Source organism: Narcine bancroftii, chromosome 5 (assembly GCF_036971445.1).
Source record: "Narcine bancroftii isolate sNarBan1 chromosome 5, sNarBan1.hap1, whole genome shotgun sequence".
Lineage (NCBI taxonomy): Eukaryota > Metazoa > Chordata > Chondrichthyes > Torpediniformes > Narcinidae > Narcine > Narcine bancroftii.
In genome coordinates, this window is record NC_091473.1 from 66,611,042 (window position 1) to 66,635,053 (window position 24,012).

The window sequence follows — 24,012 nt, forward strand, 5'->3', positions numbered from 1 at the left end:
TCTACTCCACACAATCTAATCTTTCCCTACTGCACACCTATAACCTTCTATTCTTCCTTACATCCAAGCACCTTTCTAAGTCTTTTAAATGGTCCCGATTGTACCAGCCTCCACCTCCACCAATGCTTCCAGGCACCCACCTCTCTGTGTGTAAAAAAAAACCTACCTCTGACATCACCCCCCCTCCCCAAAAAACTTTTGTTCAACTCTTAAATCTATGTCCTCTGGAATTTGCTTTTGTGCCCCAGAAAAAAGGTGCTGGTTGTCCAACCCATCAATGTCCCTCATGATCTTATAAGCCTTGCAATATAATCTTATATTATTGGGCCAGCACAATTGATGTAGTGGTTAGCGCAATGCCTTTACGGCGCCAGCAATCTGGACTGGAATTTGAACCCCACGTTGTCTGTAAGGAGTTTGTACGTTCTCCTCGGGTCTGCAGGGGTTTTCCCCAGGGGCTCCGGTTTCCTCCCACCATTCGAAACATTCTGGGGGGGTGGAGATTAATTGGGTGTAAATTGGGCAGCACGGACTCTTTGGCTGAAATGGCCTGTTACTGTGTTGTATGTCTAAATTTAAATGTTTATAAACAATAAGCATTCCACTATAAAAATAATGAAAGTTAAAAAATAGACCAAATTCTGATTATGGGAAATTCTTCAACATCTTCAAAAGATTGTGACTGAAGTGAGACAGGACAAATCTGCAGAAGTTATATTTACTTTATACGGATGTCAAAGTTTGCAAAAATCAAGAGAGGGGAAGTCTGAGGACCCTGCGAACAGAAGTGCTGGTGATGTATTGGATTGGCAGATTACACAATCTGGCTCATGGCGGTGAAGGCCTGCTATTGCAGAATATGCAATTTCTGCAACATTACAATATTTGTCCAGCAGAATCGATGACTGCAGTTTATGGGCTGGTGAAATCTGTGCACAATTCCTTTTATGAAGATTTAAGTCAAATCATCTCGTGACCAAGTGGTAGCAAAATTCCTGTTTGGATGGTTACAAAAGATTGGTTTTAAAAAGTTAAACCTTTCCTCCAAGCAAATCGATGGATATTCCTGTTTTAGGAATTAAATAGACATGAAAATTGTGGGTTCTCACTGTGTGCCCCAGTGATACGATTCAAGTTTAATCACAGAAGAGCAAACCTGTTACGATGTAATAATTTCCCCCATTCTCCCCAGCTACCCTTTGTCAGAGAACAACAAGAGAAAATGGCAGCTGTCTTTTCAGGGTCACAGCAAGGGAATCACTGGACAGTTTTTTCCCCTCCCTGATGTTGTTTTGGAGTCCATTATACTTTCACCTTGAAAGGTCTTACTGTGACGGAGTCGTAATCGGAGAAATGAGAGCCATCAACTTCATCAAGGTGGAGGCAGATTGGCAAAGTTAGCATCATGGTGACAACTTCTCAGGAAAACCCCAAACACCCAAACTCAGAGCCTTAATGGCCAAATTTGCAGGTCATCATCCACCTAGAAAATAACAGCTACTCATGCAACTTGAACAGGAAGAAGACCCTTCCAAAAGACCCAGTTGCTTGAATGGAACAGAATAAATAGCCAACACGTAATGCAACAAATTTGCTGACAATATTGTGAACTGGTTCAGTTGATGAACAGAGAAGGACGATGATAAGCAAGTCGCGACTTTCCTGGAAGAATTATTTTTTTGCCTACCTTTGCACGACCGGTACTTTGCAAGATGTGAACAAGTGTGCAGGCCATCTCTTCTTTGTTCTTCACGCTAATAACTGGCTCCAGGACAGAGCATAACATGGTGTAGTTATTGGTGACAAACTCTGCAAACTCCTTGTACTGTTCCATGGGAAGAATGGCAATTGTTTGATAGCGGCATTTGATGCGGATGCAAGGACTTCCTCCTTTGCCCTTGTTTGCATTTGGTGTGCTGACTGGGTACCATTTCTCCATGAATTGCCGACCAGTGACACTAGTGATCGGAATATTGATCAATCCTACATAGTTATTCTTATCTTTCTTTTTCTTCTTGTCCATATCCTTGTAAATATGTACAGTAATGTTCCTGACCATTGGCAATGTGTAAAATTCAAAGTGCTCACCCCAAAACAGATTATCAGCTTTCATTTTACTGGTAGTTCGTGCATAAAGTGTGTCATCTAGACACAGTTCACAGAAGTACCGCCTTTTGGGGGCCAAGTCTTTTGCTTCAATAATCCAAAGACGGAGTACATTTTCTGCACGGCGACAGTTGTCCTGCAAGGATAAAGTGAAAACAATCCATCAATATTTCTCAGTTCAATAATTTTTTAATAATTAAATTTCAACGGTGTTAAAAACCTTTCCAGGTTATATAACCCAAAGCCATGCCAATTTTTGAAATTGACTGTGATTGTGATGAGAGGCAGAGTCAAAAAACTGGATATTTGATCTCGCCTGATTTCCTTTCCCCTGCAACTTCCTTTATTTTTGTAAATATTGATAGCCTAGCACTTGTTTGGTGCTTTTTCCCAGTAGCAGACCATCAAAGGACTCAAATCTTGCCAACCAGTCCCAGACAATTCAGAAACATGTGATGGTCAGCTTTACATTGCTTATCTTGCACTGTCAAATTAAGTTGTTTCTCCTAACACTGAATCTTGAGGGGCGTTCATGTGAGATTTCAAGCACCTTCCATTAATTAGAGCTTACAATAGGCAAAATCTATTTTAAATAAGAATTCTATTGAACTTCTGTTATCTTAATCATCATCTGTCTCCCTGAAGATTAAAATTTTAATTGAACTGAAGGGTTACTCTAACAAATTTCCAATCATTAGTTTGTAAGGAAAAGGAGTTTCAGTGATTGCGAAATTGAAAGAGGTGTGTTTTGAAGTGCTTATTTGCACAATTTTAGGAGTAATTATTTTCCAACTGGTTTCTAGATCTGAAGTTGGGACTTGAAGCTTCTCCATCGTCCGGTTGACCACTGAAGCAGACATCCACAGTATGGTTAGGAGAAATCCCTTGCTCAGGACCAGATACAGTGCTCCATCTGTAGCCCCACTGCAGGAGGGAGATAGTAGAGCAAATGTCAATTCTGAGCTCTTTGCACACATTCCCCAGCAGAACAGGAAAGCCACCAAGCCTGTTGGGTGCTCCAGATATTTGATCCAAGTGGGTGAGTTGAGGATTTTGCACTTAGAAAAGTAATTAATTATGGCTTCAAAAATGCCCATTGAGAAAAGAGCACATGAAAATGCATAATACCCAGCAATCTGAACAATTTGTATGCTTTGGTTTATATTATATTAATATCTTTCCAAAATATTTTGAAATGTTTTTATGTGGTGGAGTAGAAGACAGGCAAACGAACCTTGCTGATAAGGCACAACCAGAATAAGGGCTCAGCGTTTAATGCTATTACTGCAATCAATAATTTAGCCAACTTTCACAAAAAAAAATATCAAGCCAAAGGAGAACATTCAAAGACTTGAAGTCTTCTGCAACAAAAACAACCCATGTATAAAGAGACATATGCTGTAGATGTAAATGAAGAAAGAAAAATTAACAATCAGAGATGGATGACTGCAGTATTTAATCAACAGGCAAAACAAATAAAAAATAAGTGTGACAATACTATACACATAAAGGCAGGCACACACACATCTATACACAGATAAAAACATGCCCATCCCTACACATATACAAACATGCACAGACACACACACAGATACATGCAGATACAGGCACACACGCACGCACTGATACAAGCACACGTGTGCACACCGATACAGGCACACACAAACACACTGATACAGGTGCACACACAAACACACCAATGCAGGCACACACGCAAACACACATACACAAATACAGGCGCACGCACACACACACACACACACACACACACACACACACACACACGCACGCACACACGCACAGATACAGGTGCACACATGCAAATATGCACACAGATACAGGTGCTCACACGCGCAAATGAAATGCACTCAAGAAAGATATGATCAATCCCAGAAAGCAACGGGAACAGATGAGCACATCCATTGATATTACTGACACAAATTCTTATGAGGTGCAAGTTCGAGCAGGTGCAATTAAGGGAAGCTGGCTAATGAGGGTAGGACCATTTCTTCAAGTAATAAGTTGAGTGAAAATTTGCATTGGGTAAAAAAAACTTGCACGTGTAACTTTGTGAGTGACTTGTGGACCAAGTGAATCCTGTGGGACACAATTCAGTTTGCTGACAATTCTGTCAGCATGATCAAGGTTGTGGATAGATCAACAGCATGGACACACAGTCAAGGTACCTTGTCATGTACTGAAGTTTTGTATAAGCTCAGCTCAGGTGAAAGCAATGTTTGCTTCAAGCAGTCCAACAACACTACACAATCTGCACACCACTGTCATATTTATTTGAAAAACACACCAGCAGTTGACTTGCTGGCAAGCAGTAATGAAAAGATCCGAAAGAAGATTGAATGTGACGGTGAACTGAGCACAAAAATGAAAGCACAGAGCCAGCCACACATATGAACACCGTCAAAAATCGGAGTGCACGCACCGTTTCCAGGGTTTACAGTCCTTGGAGAAAGAAGGCAGAGTCCTCACAGCATTATATAAGGCTGAGAGGTGAATAACAGCATTACTGTGAGAGCAGAAAGTTGCAGATTAAATCAGCAACACTGATGTAATTATTCAGACCTAATGAGTATATTCTTAATTACATTTTGCATCCTCCAACAGTATGAACTTTATAAATATCATTATGAATGCCATGTTCATTGCAGCCCTGCAGTAATGACTGTTCAAACCCTTACTTCTGTTCAGAAAAATCAGCTTGCCACAGAAAACACCCTTTGGAACAAAGGATCTGCCAAGACTTCCAAAAGAATGACAGTTAAAAACATCATTGTCTACTGTATCAGCACTACTCATTTTCCATTGGTAACATCATTCAGACCAACGTCCCATAGTATCCTCATTTAAATCTGAATCCAAGATGAGATAAGCCTGATCACATTGAAGAGCAAAACTGACCCAATGAATCAATGAAATTCAGGGCAACTTTCCAAGGGACAGATTGTTAGTGAGCATGAGTTCATTACTCTATATGCATTAAAATGACTCCGCTGAAAGATATATCCAATTTGTCTGGACAATCCTGCCCATGTTGTCATACAGGTATCCAGAACACATCCATCTACTGATTTCTCCAGCTTAGAATTCCGCAATGGAACTCAAAACTCTAGTGATTAAGATTGAAACTTGTGGATGATACCAATTAGAAGTGACCCGTCTTCAAACCTCTGAATTGAGAAAAATATAACCTTGTGTCCAGAGTTTTGTAGGGCACTCTAACCCGGCAGGCCATGTCTGATTCTGCACACCACTACAAGGGCAGCAGGCAATGTGCAATGAAATACCATAAACATGCAATGAAAAGGAGCCAACGTGTCACAGGATATCTATCCCACCCTTTAATCAATACTCTGAAAAATGTCAATATCATTTGCAGATAATAAAACTGGGCAAATGCAAACAAACCTTACATTCTCTTACTGATGATAATCTAAACACTGCCTCTTGGATTGTTAAAGTGTACATTTTTATCTGCTGCATTTGATAATCCAGTTGTAAAGCAAAACAAACTATTTTAAACACAGTTTATTACTACATTGTGACAAAAATATAACTACCTTGTTTGGTTGCACTGTTCTCCGAAGGTTCTCCATCCACTTATCTCTCTCTGCCACAGATGAACAGCTAAAGCATTTACTTCCTCCTGCATATGAAACCTGCAATGCAATGTGTGTCAAGTTATGGTCTGTTTTTATTCCAAATGCAAGATGAAAACTCTTTCTTTCTCTGACAAAACATCACGAGGGGCTTAATGCCATACCCATTTAGTGCAGATATGAAACATTCAAATACAACTTTGGATAGTGAATCTTGAAAAACCAGTTGAAGATGCTGCATGCTTTTACAAGAATGCTTAAGAGTCATGTGTTGTGTACCAAAGCAACGCTGAATAAAATAAAATGTGCGAGTGTCCATAAGAGGACTGGAAACTCCAGTAACATTTGTACTCTGCTCTAACCCACTGTCATGAAGGACGTATGATTCTGGCTGACAGATCTGAGCACAGTTGCACAAGTCAAAGCCAAAGGAATACAACTCAGACTGACAGCGTTTAACTCAATCCTTTTACAAAAAAATGTCAGCATTAATCTGTCCTTCCCAGAATTATACATTGAATGCTTTCAATAGGTTCAAAGTCAACGCTCAAATTTATTGTCGGAGTACAATCACATAGAACCCTGAGACTCTTTTCCTGTGGGCCAGCAAAATTTCTAATTACCGGTAACTGTAAATTGTGCTCAATAAGAAAATGTATACAAAGAAAACAAAATAAAGAAATGTAAACAAACTGACTGATCAAAATGCAGAAAATAAATGTTTGGTAATAAATAATGAACAAAGTAAGGCTCCTTTATATGAGTTTCTGAATGAGCCTGTGGTTCAGGACTCTGACGGTTGAGGGATAGCAGCTATTCCTGAACCTGGAGGTTTTATTCTTGTGGCACCTATACCTCTTTCCTGATGGCAGCAGCAAGAACAGAGCATGTCCTGGGTGGTGTAGATCTTTCATGATTACTGCTGCTCTCTGACAGCAACATTCCATGAAGCTATTTTCATCTGTGAGGTAGTGGCCAAAGCTTACTACCTTTTGAACTCAGAGGCATTGGTGCCCAATACCAGGCTGTGATGTAGTCAGTTAGAACACTTTCCACTGCACATCTGTAGAAGTTTTCCAAGGTTTCCACTGGCATACCAAACCTCAGAAAACTCTGGAGGAAGTAGAGGCACTGCTGTGCTTTCTTCACAATGGCATAAGTAAGGGAAGGGTCCTCCAAGATAGTGACCCCCAGGAATTTAAATTTTTTTCACCCTTTCCACCTCTGATCCACCAATGATCAGTGGATCATACACCTCTGGTTTTCCTTTCCTGAAGTTGACAATCAGCTCCATGGTCTTGGTGACATTGGGTGCAAGGTTATTGTTAGTACACCATTCAGCCAAGTTTCCAATCTCTTTCCCATAAGCAACCTACTGCTGTGGTATTTTCAGCAGATTTGTATATGGTGTTGCTGTCATACCGAGCCACACATTCATAGATGTAGTGCAAGTAGAACAGAGGGAAAGGTATGCAACCCTGTGGTACTCCATTGCTGATGGAGATTGTAGAGGTTCTTGCCCATGAACATTGATTAGTGTCTGAAGTGAGGAAATCCAGGATCCAATTGCACAATGGAGTATTGCGGCTCAGGACTTGCTGATTAGTTTACAAGAGGATGATGGTTTGAATGCTGGACTGTAGTCAATAAAGAGCATCCTGATGTATGCCTCTTTTCTATCCAGGTGTTCCAGGGTTTGTCAAGACCCAGTGAGATAGACCTATTTCGGCAGTAGGCAAATTGGAACTGATCCATGTTGCTGCTTAGACCGGAGCTGACTGAACCACTCAGTTTTTTAACCTCAATATGGGTTTCAGAGCAAGTGTGTCAAGATATTATGAAAACTACAACTGATATAAAGGTCTCTAATTTCTGCTCATCACCTCCCCAAGTCTCCCTCTTTCCCTACCTCTCTGTCTCCTTCCCTCCAGCTCCCCAACTACTTCTCTTCCCTCTTCATTTAGTGCTGCCCCTCCCCAATCACTTTGCAGCTTTTTTCTATTCTACCCTCTCCCCTGTATCCACCAATGACCTCCTACTTGTGCAACTCCCTTTGGCCCTTCCTCTCTCTGCTCCTCCTCCCACCTTTTTATTCAAGCACCTGCCTGCTTTTGTTAATACCTGACTCAGGCCCAAGCGTGATCTGCTGAATTTCTCCAGCACGTCTGTTTACAGCACTGGACCCCAGCATCTACAGACTCATACTAGCAAGTTCAGCAACAGTTGCTACCCTTACAACATTAGACTCCCGAACAACAAACTCACAGACTCATTTAAGGGCTATTACTTTGCATAATAATATTTTTAATGAACCTTTTTTTTTGTATTGCAGTTTGTCTGCATTTCTTCCTTTGTTCACATTTCTCTCTTTTGTATTCTTATCTGTTTTTGACTACAGTACATTTTTCTTGCCCTACCGATATGTAGAAATCCTGCCTGGCCTGCAGGAAAAAAGGTTGCATATGATGCCATGTATGTATTTTGACAATAAATCTGAACTTTGAATAGAGGTCCTCACCACATATATTCTCCAATGTCAAGGGAAAATTAAAATACCAGAAAAGATCACACGACAGAGCTTAAGTCTCCTTTACAGCAAAAAAAAGGGCAGACTAGGACATCTACTGGCAATTGTCCGTACCCAGAGGTTCATGACAGCAGTAGCGCAAGGAAAACCATGTCCTTGGGGATTGAGGAATGGTCTCCTGTCAACAGACTCCCCAGCAGAGATTGCAACACTGGCTACCTGAATTTCTAACTGGTACTGTCTGAAAGGAGTTTGTACATTCTTCCCATGCCTGCGTGAGTTTCCTCTGGGAGCTTCACTTTCCTTCCACCCTCCGAAAACATAAGGGGTTAGCAGGTCAATTGGTATACTTGGGTGGCATATGCTTGTGGGCTGGAAGGATGTTACTTACCATGCTGTATCTCCAAACTTAAAAAAAATTTAAAAAGATGGGATCACCTGAAATTTAAATGATAGCAACATGGTTGTCGAGAAAACTGCCAATGAAGAGCTTTTAAGGGAATAGCCACAAAACCATGATTCAAAAAATTTTGCACACAGCATTCAATCAACAAAGAACATTGAAGGAATTTACTGACGGGATATTAACATCACATCAAAACAAGCAGATCCAATAAAGTATCGAAAGAGAACAATCTCTAAGTTCTGTGAGCTCTTCTTGTCATCTGTTGATCAATCATGTGCAACTATAATGTCCTTTTAAAGGTGGCCATTTTTTCACAGAAAAAGAGGAGCAGTTGCAGAAATTGGGTACAATGAGGTAGCATGGAGAATAATTTAAAATTTCACATGCTGGGGCAGCGGTAGACAATGTAGGCCTGTGAGAAATAAGATGAATATCATGTAGGATCCATACTATGCAGGATATGATCAGCTGCATTGTGGCCAGATGGCGTTCAGGCCTTGCAGCAGCTCTACTATTCAGAGCAAGCACAGCTTATCTATATTCTTAACCTACCCACACATTTTGGCTCAAAATTCAGTTGGAAGAACAATTGAACCTGCATATCTTGATGTTTATAGGAGACTTTTGCACATGCACAAAAAAGCATTGAAGTAGAAGAAATGAAGGTGCTAGAATTACTTAACAGGTCAGACAGAAATGAACAATCTCATGAAAGGGTCCTGACCTGAAATGCTGATTTTCCTTTGATCTCCATAGATGATGCCTGACCTTCTGAGACTTTCCAGCTTCTCACTATTATCAGGAGTTTGCTGACTGATAAGGCAGATGTATTCTTGAATTGCATTTCCTTAAAATGCATCTATCTTCCTCGTCAATTGCACATAAAATATTACACGTTATAATAAAATTATCCATTAACTTTTATACTTCAGCAAACTCATCCAGGTTCATGAAATAACCTTTTCATAAGCTTTAATTTAATAAAACTCTTTTGTTGGAACCTGACTGAATGTCTTCTGAAAGTATATGATAGATATTAGGACATAAATCAACAGCAATTCCCATCCTAATAACCTATTCTAACAACTGCCCAGAATTTCCAAATTGCATAGCCCTCAATTTTTCTCAGTGCTATCATGTAATTGTATAATTATTTTTACAGATCATGTTGCACCTGCCTTCAGCATCATGGCCAGCACCCACATTCCTTGCACCCACAACTTTGTGTGTTGAAAACTTGATCTCTTATATCCCCACTTTACCCAAGCACCTTAAAACGATACACCCTCACGTTAGCCATTTCAACCCTGGGAAAATGCCTCTAGCTAACCACACAATCAGTGACTTTCATATTTTGTAAACTTCGATCAGGTCACCCCTCATTGAAGATTTCTTCAGGAGAAAAGACAAAGTTCATTCAACCTTTCCTCATAAGGCAGGCACTCCAATCCAGGGAGAATCCTTGAAAATCTCCTCTGCACCCTCTTGACAGCATCCACATCCTTTCTGTTGTGAAGTGACCAGAACTGAACACATTATTTCAGTGTACTTAATCAAGATCTTGTATAGCTGCAACATTTCCTCACCGCTCATGAACTCAATCCTAGTTAATGAAGGCCACACATCTTCTTAATTACACTATTAATCTGTAGCAGCTTTGAGAACCCTCTGGTCACAGAACCCAAGACCTCTCAGTTTGTCTACACTGGTCAGAGCCCTCCCTGAAATATTGTATTTTGCCTTCAAATTTGACCTACCAAAATGAACCACTTCACAGTTTTGTGGGTTAAACTCCATCTGCAACTTCTCAGCACAGCTCTGCCTGCCAGCAATTTACATCTGTAGCTTTTGGTAATCCTCCAGACTATTCACACCACCACCAACTTTCATGTCATCTGCAAATTTATAAGCACACTTCCACTTCTTCCTCCAGGTCATTTATAAAAATGAAAAAGAGGAGGGGACCCAGAAAAGATCCTAGCAGAACAACATTGGTCACCAACCTCCATGCAGAATTCAAACCATTTACAAAGAGAGCCTTCTCTGGGCAAGCCAATTCTGTTTCCACAAAACAAGGTCTCCTTGGATTGCATGCCTCTTAACAAGTCTTGCATGGGAACTTTATCAAATGCCTTACTGAATTCATATATATGACATCCACCGCTTACCATAGAACATTACAGCACAGAAAAACTGGCCCTTCAGCCCTTCTAGTTTATGCCAAACTATTACTCTACAGTCTTTCTGACCTGCACCCATTCCATATCTGTCCCATTGAAATGTCTGTCCAAAGTTTCTTGCTTGTTAAAATTGAGCCCGCATTCACCACTTCTGCTGGCAGCTTGTTCCATCTTCCCACCACACTGTGTGAAGAAATTTCATCTAATGTTCCACCTAAACATCTCCTCTTTTACCTTTAACCATTGTCCTCTGGTTTGTATCTCACCTAACCACAGTGAAAAAGCCTACTTACATTTATTATTTCTATACCCATTATAATTTAGTATACATTTATCAAATCTCCCCTCATTCTTCTATGTTCCAGGGAATAAAGTCCTAACCTGTTTATCCTTTCCCTGTAACTCTGTTCCTGAAGTCCCAGCAACATCCTAGCAAGTCTTCTATGCTTCTTTCTATCTTATTTATATCTTTCCTGTAGTTAGGTGACTAAATCTGCACACAGTACTCCTCACCAATGTCTTGTACAACTTTACCATAATATCCTCACTCCTATACTCAATACTTTGATTTATGAAGGCCAATATGCTAAAAGTGCTCCTGAGAAGCTTATCTACCTACAACACCTCTTTCGGGGAATTATGTATCTGTATTGCCAGACAACGCCCCCCCCCCCCACCCCCCACTACTTTTCTTAGTGCCCTATTGTTTACTGCTTATGTCCTACCTTGGTTTGCCCTTCTAAAATGCAACATGACACACTTGTCAGTATAAAATTCCACCTGCCATTTTGCAGCCCACTTTTTCAACTCATCCAGATCCCTCTGCAAGCTTTGAAAGTCACCCATACCATACATAACATCTCCAAACTTTGTGTCATCTGAAAATTTGTTGATCCAATTAACCACATTATTATCTAGATCATTGATATAGATGACAAACAACAATGGATCTAGCTCAAATCCTTGAGACACATGGCTAGTCACAGGCCTACAGTCAGAGAGGCAATCATTTAGTACCATTCTCTGACTTCTCCCATAAAGCCAATATCAAATCCAATTTACTAGCTCACCATGGATACCAAGTGAATTAATCTTCCTGACTAAACTCCCATGTGGGACCTTATCAACCATCCACACTCTTTCCTTTATCGACATTCCTGGTAACTTCCGTGAAAATTATTACATTGGTTAAATTTGACCTACCACTCACAAGGCCATGTTGACTATCCTTTATCCAAATAATTGGATATCGGATCTCTTAGCACACCTTCCACTAATATATCTACTACTGACTTTAGGCTCACCAGCCTATATTTTCCAGGGTTACATTTGGAGATTTGGAGCCTTTTTTAAACAACAGAACAACGTGACCTTTCCTCCAATCCTCCAGCTCCTCAACTGTGGCTAAGGATATTTCAAATATTTCTGCCAGGGCTCCTGCAATTTCTACATTTGCCACCCTCAAGGTCCAAGAGAATAACTTGACGGCCCTGAGGATTTATCCACCTTTATTTGCTTCAAGATAGCAAGCACCTCCTCCTCTTTAATCTGTATAGATTCCATGACCTCTCTGCTTGTTTTCCTTACTTCCCATAACTCTGTGCCAGTTCCCTGAGTGAATATTGATGCAAAGAAAGAAAACATCTGTGGCTCTATACATAACCAACCACTCCAATCTTCAAGAGGACCTATTTTCTCCCTTTCTATCATTTTGCTCTTAATTTACCTGTAGAAGCCCTTAGGATTTTCTTTAATCTTGTCTGTCAAAGCAACCTCACTTCTTCTTTCAGCCCTCCTGATTTCCCTTAAGTTTTTTTCTTGAATTTGCATATTCAAGTACCTCATTTGCTCTGTGTTACCTATACCTCCTAAACACCTCTCTTCTTCTTAACCATATTCACAATACCCCTAGAAAACCAATATTCCTTAAACCTGTTAACTTTGTCTTTAATCCGACAGGAATGTACAAACTCTGTACTCACAAATTTTCATCTTTGCCCGAGCCCAATCCACTTATTTTTAGATCCTTTTTCATTTCCTTAAATTGGCCTTACTCCAATTTAGAATCTGAACCTAAAGAACAGACTTAACCTAATCCATAATAATCTTGAAACTAATGGCATTATGATCGCTGTATCCAAAGTATTCCCCAACACAATCTTCTGTCACATGTCCTGTTTCGCTCCGCCATAGGAGATCCAGTATTGTACTCTCTTCATTTGGTACCTCTACATATTGATGTAGAAAACTTACTTGAACACATTTGACAAACTCCAAACCATCCACCCCTTTCACAGTACGGGAGTCCCAGTCAATATGTGGAAAGTTAAAAAACACATACTATCACAACTTTTTGTTTCCTGCAGCTGCCTGTTATCTTCCCGCAGATTTGCTCCTTTAATTCTCATTGATTATTGGATGGTCTGTAACACCACCCATGAGCATGGCCATACCTTTTGGGTTCCTCTGCTTCATCCAAATAACTTCAATAGACAAACGCTCTGACCTGCCTGAGCACAGCTGTGATATTTTCCCTGACAAGCAATGTCACTCCTCCCCCTTTCATCCCTCTAGCTCTATCACATCTAAAAGAACAGAATCCTGGAAGATTATCTGCCCCTCCTGCAAACAAGTTTCACTAATGGCCACAATATCATAATTCCATGCCAATCCATAGTCTAAGCTCATCTGCTGATCCAACAATACTTCTTGCTTTGAAATAGATGCATTTGTCTCTAAATGCAGTCTTAACTTTATCTTTCTCCTCCTCCACTCTACTATCTGCTCTGGCACTCTGGCTCCTATCCCCCTGCAAATCTAGTTTAAATCCACCATGCAGTACTAGCAAACCTTTCTATGAGGATATTAGTCCCCCCGCAGTTCAGATGCAAACCATCCCGCCAGTATAGGCTCCATCTTCCATGGCCAACTATCTAGAAGCCTTCCATCCTACACCATCACTTTAGCTATCTTCATCATTGTGTTTTCTTACATCCTCAAAGAATTAGTTCAGGCTTGTGAGACAGAACTTGCTCCGATGAAGCTATACTGACTATCCCTAATCAGATCATGCCTCTCTAGATGTTTCTACATCCTGTCTCTCTCAGGATCCTCTCCAACAGCCTCCCCGCCACTGAAGAAATTCTCATGGTCTATAATTTCCTTGGTTAATTATACTCCCTTTCTTGAAGAGGGGAACAATATTTCCGACCCTCCAATCATCTGGTTACTTCTCCTGTCCACAGCAATGGTGTGAAGATTATAAGCAGTGGCTCAGAAATCTCTTACCTGGGCTTCACACAGTAGCCTTGGGTAAATATCGTCTGGTCCTGGCACTTTATCTCACATTCACTATCTCTAAAGCACCTTTGTTTAAAATATCAGGATATAAATTAATGGGATTTATCATCTTTTAAGATCACCCATCTCTTCTGCACTATCTTTTGAATCGTATACTTGATTCTCCAATATATGTTTGTCTTCATCCATTAAGACAGAAACAAAGGAATTCTTTAATTCTTCTGCTATTTCCTTATACCCCACTACAATTCTCCTACAAGAGGCCTCGCCTACACTGATTATTTACCTATAAATGTTCCTGTATTGCATTCACCTGTCTGTTCCAATGTTCTCATGTCCTTCTGATAAAAGAGCTGTATGGTCATATACAAGTCGTCTCAGGTGGCTCTCAATTCAATTCCATTCCCACACTTACTTTGCTGGAACCAATTCACTCACACTTGATAAACAGTCTTTCTCTTTTTTTTTGATATACACTTTTTCTTTTTCACACATATACAGTGACTTTTTCTCCCCCCCCCCCCCTCCCTCCTCCAAAGCCACCCCCCCACCCCCCCACTCTCATCCATTTTAGGTATACAATCTAGGTTGCATTAAACCAGTCAGACAATGTTGTCATTCAACAAAAATACACCAGAAATTCTACTGAGTCCATTCTTTTCTTTCCTTCTCCTTCCATCAACTTAGGTAATGTTTGTCCCCGGTAGGTTTTCGCTATTGTATTTAATGTAAGGCTCCCATACTTGTTCGAATATTTCAATATTATTTCTTAAACTATATGTTATTTTTTCTAATGGAATACATTTATTCATTTCTATATACCATTGTTGTATTTTCAAATTATCTTCCAATTTCCAGGTTGACATAATACATTTTTTTGCTACGGCTAGGGCTATCATAAACAGTCTTTCTCAGCGCAGTTTGAAGAGCATCCAAGTCTCCAGTTATTTATGAATTAAAAGCCAACTATTACCTGTCTGCTATTATCTCTTTCAATGCATTCACTCAGTCAACCACATCCAATTCTCCTTTTATGCCTTTATTAGAACAATAAAACATCACAGGTATAGGTTAATTGGGTATAAATTGGCAGCACAGACTCGTGGGCCGAAATGGCTTGTTACCATGCTGTATGTCTAAATAAATAAGGAGGCCTCTTCGGACCTTAATCTAGTCCATGCTGAAGCATTTTTCTGCCTAGTCACACTGACATGCACCGAGTCCATAGCCCTCCATACATCTCCTATCCATGTACCTGTCCAAATTTTTCTTAAATGATAAAATTGAGTCCGCTTTCACCACTTTAGCTGGCAGCTCATTCCACACTCCCACCACTCTGCATGAAGAAATTCCTCCTCATGTTTCCCCCTAAATTTTTCCCCTTTCAGCCTTAACCCGTGTCCTCTGGCTTGTATTTCACCTAATCTCAGTGGAAACGCCTCCCTTTATTTATTTTGTCCTTCCTCCTCAAAATTTTTCCTCCTCAAATCTCCCTTCATTCTCCTATGGTCCAGGGAATAAAGCCCTAACCTGTTTAATCATTCCCTGTAGCTCAGTTTCTGAAGTCCGGGCAACATCCTAGTAAATCTTCTCTGCACCCTTTCTATCTTATTTATATCTTTCCTGTAGTTAGGTGACCAAAACTGCACACAATTCTCCAAATGTGGCCTCAACAATGTCACGCTTTCTTCTAAAATTATTTTTATTGAGTTTTATCAGAAGAACAAAAAAAAGCACTAAATTAATTACAATGAAACCTTTGCAGATTAACAAATAACATATGGTACAGTAGCAATACTACTTAATTCTAAATCCAATGATAATACATACAATATTGTAAGAAAAAAAAGAAAAGAAAAAAATTCAAACCCATGGCAATCGAGGTTAAAATTAATATTGTAAGTAGTGTTAAATCCAAACAAGCAGCCTCAGTAGATCCAAACAGTGACATTCATCATTGCACCTAATTAGTCAAATTATGGAAGTGAGCTATAAATGAGCCCCAAGTTTATCAAAAGAAATCTTGATTTTTATGACATTATGCCTAATTTTCTTCAGATTTAAAAAGGATATAATTTCTAATAGCCATTGATTATGTATAGGTGGGAACTCATCTTTCCATTTTAACAGAATTGGTCTTCTTGCTAATAAAGTGGAGAATGCTATAACCTATAATATTTATACTTTTAGAAAAACCAAATAGTACAATTACAGGACATGGATCTTAAGTGATCTTAAAAATGGTTGAAAAAGTTCTAAAAATATCAGTCCAATATTTTTGTAAATTAGGGCCAATCCAAAATTGACGTAACAAAGAGGCATCAAATATTTTACATTTGTCATAAAGTGAACTAGTATCTGGATAAATTCAAGCAAGTTTGACTTTGGAGTAATGTACACGATGTAGCCCTTTGAACTGAATAAGACTATGCCTAGCACAAAATGATGAATCATAAATCATGCCCAAAATTGAAGTCCATTCTTCTTCTGAGAAAGATATTCAGATCATTCTCCCATTCAGTTTTAATTCCACTTAAAGAGATGGCTTTCATATTCAATAATTTATAATATAAAGCAGATACCATGCCTTTATAAGTAAATTGTAACTTGAAGAGTTCATTGATAAAACTTAGGTCAGGAAGAGTAGGAAATGTTAAGAGCTGAGACCGAAAAAAAATGTCGAATTTGATAGCATTTGAAATAATGTCTATTTGATAGGTTAAATGTCATCACCAATTGTTGAAGACATAAAATGTTTTTGTATAAAAAAAATCTTTAAAACTATTAATACCTAAAAAATTCCAATCTTGAAAACTGGCATCTAAAATAGCTGGTTGAAATAAATAATTAGATAGTATAGGACTTGTAACTATAAATCCTGTAAGTCCAAAAAAATTTCTGAATTGATTCCAGATCTTCAACCTATGTGTCATTATTAAGTTCTTTGTCAATTTTTGAAAGGAGATAGGTAATGATGTCCCCAATACCGCCCATAGGGAGGTTTTTCTGAGGGATTTCAATTTCAACTCCATCTCAATCCAATTAGGATATTCATCTGTCTTTTGACATTGCAACAATAGTAACATCTTTCTTATGTTTATAGCCCAGTAGTAAAAACAGAAATTGGGTAGGGCTAATCCCTCATTATTTCTAGTGTTCTGAAGATACCTTTCGTTGAATATAGATTTCTTGTTTTGCCATATAAATGACATAATAATTGATTCAAAATTGTCAAAAAAGGACATAGGAATAAATATCAGGAGTGACTGAAAGAAGTGTAAAAATTTTGGTAGAATATTTGCTTTAAACAAATTAATATGACTAATCATAGTCAATGAGAGTGGTAACCATACGGTAAGAATTGATTTAATATGGTTGACTAAAAGTGCAAAGTTTTCTTTGAAAATACTTCAAAAATTCTTAGTTATGATAATGCTTAAGAACTTAAAATGTTCATTCACTATTTTGAATGGATATTTAGAATAAAGTTCTGGTGCATCCTCCAGTGGTATTCATTCGGTCTTGTGAATATTGAGCTTATAACCGGCAAATCTGCTAAAATGAGAAAGTAATGACAGTATATTTGATATGGATAACTCGGGGTTGGAAATGAACAATAAAAGGTGATCTGCATAAAGAGATAACCTATGTTCAGTAGTTCCTCTAAACAAAACAGATCAATCAGGATTTTCCCGCAGAGCAATAGTCTTGTCTCGTGCCTTGATGTAGTTTAAAAAGCTTGGATTGCTAGGAATTCGTATGAATTGAGGCCATTAGATAAATATATATATATGTAAAAGTTTTATTCAATGTATAAAAGCTGAGCTAAAATTAAATTTTATTAGGGTAGCAAATAAATATTCCCATTCTATTCTGTTGAATGCTTTTTCAGCATCTAAGGATAAAACACATTCATTGTTATGAGTAGAAGATGTATACATGATATTTAGGAATCTATAGATATAATAATAATTTCTATTTTAATGAAACTTGTTGAGGCCTCAGAGCTTTACTTGATTGTAATGAAAATGCAGCTTAATGCAATTCTTCTTGTAAAATTAGAGCTTCTAGACATTCTTTATTTTCTTGAGAAATAAATTGTGGTCAGTTTTTTAAGTTTAGGTCACATACAGATACAAACAAATTTCATTTAAAATGCCCAGAGCTCTGCTCAAGCCAGACAGTTCAGGCTCTGAGTGCCTTTGCACAAACTTTGAAGAATGCCTATAAGGACTTAAGTAGGTGTTAATTGGATATGCTGTGGAGTAATGATTATTGTTTTGGAAAGCAACGGATGAGCGAACTTGGAAGATTAGGTCTGGAGCCTTAGTCTGTCTGAGTGCAGTTTGCTGTTCTAAGAGAGTCATGTGGTTTTCTCTGGAAGAGAGAGAGAGAGAGAGAGAGAGAGAGAGAGAGAGAGAGAGAGAGAGAGAGAGAGAGAGGGAGAATTCAGTTCTACAGATCAGCAGCTTGGACTAGAACCTGACAAGCTAGCAAGCTTGTGGAAAAAAAACATTTTGAAGATGAGTTGTGAGCTCTTAGTTCAGCCTGGTCAAAGCCCTTGTGGTCCATACAAGAGGAGAGGACTGGCTGCCTAATGTTTCACTTGAAATAAGGGAAACAAAAAGGAACTCTGTGGTGACCTGAAAGAAAGAAGTTATCATCTGAAAAACCCTGATGGGCTCAGCAAAATACTGAAGTGGTTGATCTGAAGGAATCAGTTGTGGGTGTCCAACGAGCAACAAATCTCTCTCTGAAAACTAACAAGAACCTTACTGAGCGGCAACTATTTACTTTTCAAGCACCAAAGCCAGGTGAAATTCATAAATGTTAAATTTTATGCACAGTATAAGAATTGCCTGCAATCAGTGAACTTGGAGGAGTGAGAAGTGAGATTGGGCTGTGAATTAAAGAACTTTTCTGAACTTACACTTATAACCAGATTTAAAAAGCACTTAGAATTTGAAGGGGGGGGGGGGGGGTTAAGTTAGTAATAAGTTAAAGTTTGATCCTGTTTTCATGTTTAAAGATAATTAAAAATAACTTTTGTTAAGTGAACATTTAGCTTGGTGAATTTCTATTGCTGCTGGGTTTTGGGGACCTCTGGGCTCATAGTGAAAGGACAATTTAATTGAAGAGTTGAAAAATGGTAGGTAGATTTCCACAAAATGTAATTTAACTCCGTTTCAAAAGTGACCTTAGCTGACATTAGGTCTATCAACATCAAATAAATTTTCTCTCAAATGTGAATAGTGCCAGTGAAAAATGAGTAAAATACAGCTGACAGCTCACCATTTGTGTAAATACAACATTGATCTGCTGCAGTATACTTACACAGCAATGAAGCTCAAAGTTCAGTCAGCATGAGCTTGTTGTTACACCTTAAGCAATCACTGGAGATACCATGATCAGTTGGAAAAAAACAATCTCTGATGGCCAGTGATCTTTGTGAGAAAGAAGTGCCTTACTCATCAATCTCTCCTTATTCTTTCACCCAACCCCTTCCTTCAATTGCCCTCCCACTCTCCAATTGCCTGTGGGTTAGAGGAAGGAAAGCCGAGGGAGCAGGAGCATTGCAGAGGCAGCGGACAATCGCGTGGCAGTCTGCAGACACAGTGCACATGATTCTAAGGGTCTGAGTCAGTCATAGGTTCTTGTGACAGTGTTTACTCTCTAATTGTCTTGAACCTTCTCATTGCATCAAGATATTAGTTTTTCAAGATATCATGATAGCTGGTGTGCAAGTAAATTAAATCATACAAAGGCATCTCCCATTCCACCTCCTATTCCCCACATGCAGGAACCTCCCATTCCCCACACACAGGCATATAGCTAAGAACCCTTATGTGCTCTTTCCTCTGCCTCTTCCTCCCTCCTCCCCCCATCTTTTTATTCGTCCCTGCCTGATTCTGCTGATACCTTGAGGAAGAGTACAGGCCCTTAACGTTGGTTACCCATTACTTCCTCTGGATGCTGTGTGTCCTGTTGAGTTTTTCCTGCACATTTGGGTATTGCATGCTCTTCACGTGTTGGTCTGATGTACAAGAGCTCTTCAATGTGAATGCTGGAAGGCAGAGCTCATCCAGAGAGGTGGCTTAATTTGCAGGCAACAAATGCCATCATCAAGACAGGGCCATCAAGTTACTGCTGTGCTTCTGCAGGTTATGAATTTGTGTTGCAGAAGAACATAAGGACGCAATTCAGTTGCTGCATTATCATCTCTCTCGATCTTTAAAAATGAAAGGTACTATATATCTCATTTTCCATGTAACAGCTGACTTCCAACCAGGTGTGAAGGAGGCAATTGGTGCCACATGTGAAAAAGAGAATCAGAATGGAGAGAGCAGCTTGGCAGAGTGCAATAGAAATATTAGGAATGAGTGATCACGTTTTAACTGAAGAGAAATGAGCTGGAGATCAAATTGCAAATTAATTACATTCCTTGCTTCACAAACACAGTGCGGATGAGTTCTGTTGTGCACCTGCTCTTAGTGCAATGAGTGGTTTGAAATAGGTAGTGTGTGATACTGAAAATTGCAAGTGCAGTCTCCCTTGAGACATATTATGATTGTTTTAAAGGTGAATTTGAAAGATTTCACCTTGTCCCATAAAATGACAGTCATAACTACTTCCTAGAAAAATATCAGAAGCCATTCACATACCTAATTTATCCTTTCATTATTGGCCAACACATTCAACACTTCTGAAAGTTTAGATAAGTGCAACATTGATTTTTTCTGGACTGAATATGTTTCAGGAGTTTGGTGAAATCAAAGCAATATGATTGCACAAGTTCTTGAAGGAAGGAATTTTTTTTAAAAAAATGACCCCATTCTTTTTAATCAGATGTAATCTGTTTTTTCCTCGAAAGGAAAATTTAGTTCCTGCTAATCGCCAGCTGCTTTCTGCCTTTCAGTTGACCCAGACAACTGCTCAAAGAGAAATAAATACTCCCTGTTAAAATAAAGTTGTTCACATTCATCCAATAACATTTGCAGTACTTTCTGTCTTGACATCTCCACACTTAAAGCACTTGATCTCACAAGTTTCCCAAATTTGGACCCTCAGGATAAATTAATCCAGTGAAGATTCCAACTTTCAAGTGAAGGCAATGAGAGTTTTGCCCCTTGTGGGAAAGCTCTGTCCTTTCAAATACAAAATCTGTAACAGCATCTGATAAATATACAGCAAAAATATTTTTCATCATATTTCACAAATGCATCTTATGAAAAGATGGTTAATTCACCCGAATATCAAAGCAAAATATTTTCAACAGAAGCTGTTCAGATATGACCTGGAACAATGTAAACATTTCTGAATAAATTGGAAGAAATCATCCATGAAGCATTATTCTGAATGTCTATTTAACATCAAGTACGATCATATATTAAAACTGAGAAGTTAACTTTTGTTTTGCTTCAAAAATAAGAGGCAAAGTAGTTTGTTGTAAACTTGTGTTGCTTGACACCAGTCAGTAGCTTAAACGTTATTAGTTAATCTAAGTATAGTCCAAAGTGCAGCTATATGTATATCCAAATAAAGTGCAACAGGAGATTAAAGAAAAGCTTCCTGCTTACAGGGCACGTTTCTGATATCTGTCATCTTGGTGAGTGATAAGGGACTCTGGAGAAGAACGGTTACTTTTAAAAATCTCTCCAGCTTCAGAAATAGGCAACCACAGCTCATTAACTGGCTTGAAACAAGCTTTGGCAGTCTCCAAATCATTCCCAGTTTGCAAGGAGCATCTATCTTTGAGTTGAAACACCTCAATACATGCTGTTTTACCCTGTTCATGGTGCTCCTTGGAAATAATCAACAGAAGAAGAGAGCAAACGAGAGAAACTGCCATGGGTTAGGGTGTGAGGAGTGGAGATTAGTCCCGTTTTTGGGGTAGGGGAAGTTTGACATGAGTACTGGTGAGATGTGAGGGGTCAGCTCATTGCCTTGGGAAGGAAGAGGATTGACAATATTAGGAGCACACGTTCATTGAAAGGACTGGTTTGGCACAATGGAGGAGGTGGATTGGGAAATAAATAAACAGTTTTTCTCCTGCTGCCTCAGATCCGCAATTAAATTAAAAACACAATCAAAGGCACTCAGGTTCAGGAACAACACCCTACATTCTGTCTGGGAACTCTCCAACCAGAAGGCATTAACATTGACCTCCAATTTCTGTTACCCCCCCCTCCCCAAAGTATCTCCCTTTCCTTTTCCCTGCCTCCTGCTTCACTCCACTTTTCCTTCCTCTTCCTATTACAGAGCTACCCACTCCCCTTATCAGTTTCTTTAGGTCATTTCATGTAGGGCCTCTGCCTTGAGATCAGCTACGGAGCAGATAGTAAAATGGGAACTTACCTTTCAGACAGCAGCCTTAAAAGGCTGCTCCAGCGTCCCATTCATATTCAGAGGCACCTCGTAGCACTCTCCGGATCTGTTGGAGGTGGGGCGACTGGTGCCATGGCGCCACCCGTCATCAATACGCGGCAGAGCAATGGCTGTCTTCCTTACCTATAATTCCCCACGCACCTGAAACTGCTCTATGGTTCCCAGAACAGTTCCAGCTGCATGGGGGATTACGGGAGGGAAGATGGTCATTGCTCTGCCGCGTTTTGAGCCGCAGAGAGAGGCCCAGTGTGGCTGTCCCAGCCCGCACCAGCCGCCCGACAGCTCTCGCCACCCCGCTGGTCCCCACTGCCCCGACTGCTTCCGCTGCCCTGACTGCCCAGCCGGCCACAGCTGACAGCTCCCGCTGCTCCACCAGACACCGCTGCCATGACTGCCCAACTGGCCCCTGCTGCCCCGGCGGTTCCTGCTGTCCTGCCAGCCCCCACTGCTCAGCCTGGCCCTAAACAGCTCCATAGTACGGCTGTACATTCAGATTGATTGGTGGAGGGCTGTGCTGTGGAGATTATTCCTCTCAGAGAGGGGTTGGAATATGCGGCTTGGAGACCGCCTCTGCACGTTTAGAAAGGTAGGTGATTATGTGTTTTGGCAGAGTTTCTCTGCCTTTACATCTCAGCTAATTGGCTATCTGAAATGGCCTTTTCTCTTCTACCCTGCAGTAATTGTATGGATTGTATGTACTCATTGGCTGGTAAAGGCTCGGGCTGGCCTGCCCCTGTTGACACTCTCACCTGGACTCCTCCTCTGAGACCCAGGCCATTTTGGTCAGGCCACCTCTCCCTTCCCTGCACTTCCTTAGCTTGGATCCGGGCCAGCTCAAGTCTTATGTGCAATAAAGCCTATCATTCCCCTCAGTCTTTGACCTTGTGATTATTGGGGCAACTGGTCGTGCCCAACACATCCCACCTGCATCCACCTATGATCTCTTGCCTGTGTTCCTCCCTCTGTCCCTTCCCCCCTCTCCCCACACTTATTTTATTTAGACCCCTGCCTGTTTCACTGATAATTTAACGAAAGGCCTAAGCATAAAAAGTCAGTTAACCTTTACTTCCTCTGAATGCTGAATGACCTGCTAAGTTTCTCCAACATGTTGTGTATTGCACCTGGTGCAAGCTCTCAGTTTTGAGCTGGGACCTGAGAAATATAAAATTTTCCAACTGAAACCAAGAAGGTGCATACTAGTATTTTGTAATGCTTCTATGACCCAAACCGACCTTTAACCTCATCTGCGTGCACAACTTAATTCTCATAAAAAGTGTAGGTCTTCTGATCCCAGATAAAAATCTCATTAGATGATAAACATTACCTCAAAGCAGAAATCCTGCCCCAGGATACTACTGTGCAAAGGTTTAATGAAGACATCCTGTTCCATGCTCAATTCCAAAGTCTCAATTGCACTGCCAGGGCTCAGCAGGGATTCATGGGAACGAGATTCTTTCAATTTTGGTAAAGCGCGAGACCTGCAAGGAACAATAA

The 24,012-nt window shown here is 39.9% G+C and overlaps 1 protein-coding gene across 11 annotated transcripts in view; it reads right to left on the bottom strand.

The window, feature by feature from the left end:
- Positions 1 to 24,012, bottom strand: part of rasal2 (RAS protein activator like 2) — a 512,219-nt gene that overhangs the window by 70,317 nt on the left and 417,890 nt on the right. For all 11 annotated transcript variants that reach the window (XM_069937683.1, XM_069937680.1, XM_069937678.1 and 8 more), the window contains 3 exons: positions 23,843 to 23,996; positions 5,682 to 5,780; positions 1,688 to 2,242 (listed from right to left, as the gene is read on the bottom strand). In XM_069937683.1, the coding sequence (XP_069793784.1) occupies positions 1,688 to 2,242; positions 5,682 to 5,780; positions 23,843 to 23,996 (808 nt within the window). The remainder of the gene's footprint in view (positions 1 to 1,687; positions 2,243 to 5,681; positions 5,781 to 23,842; positions 23,997 to 24,012) is intronic.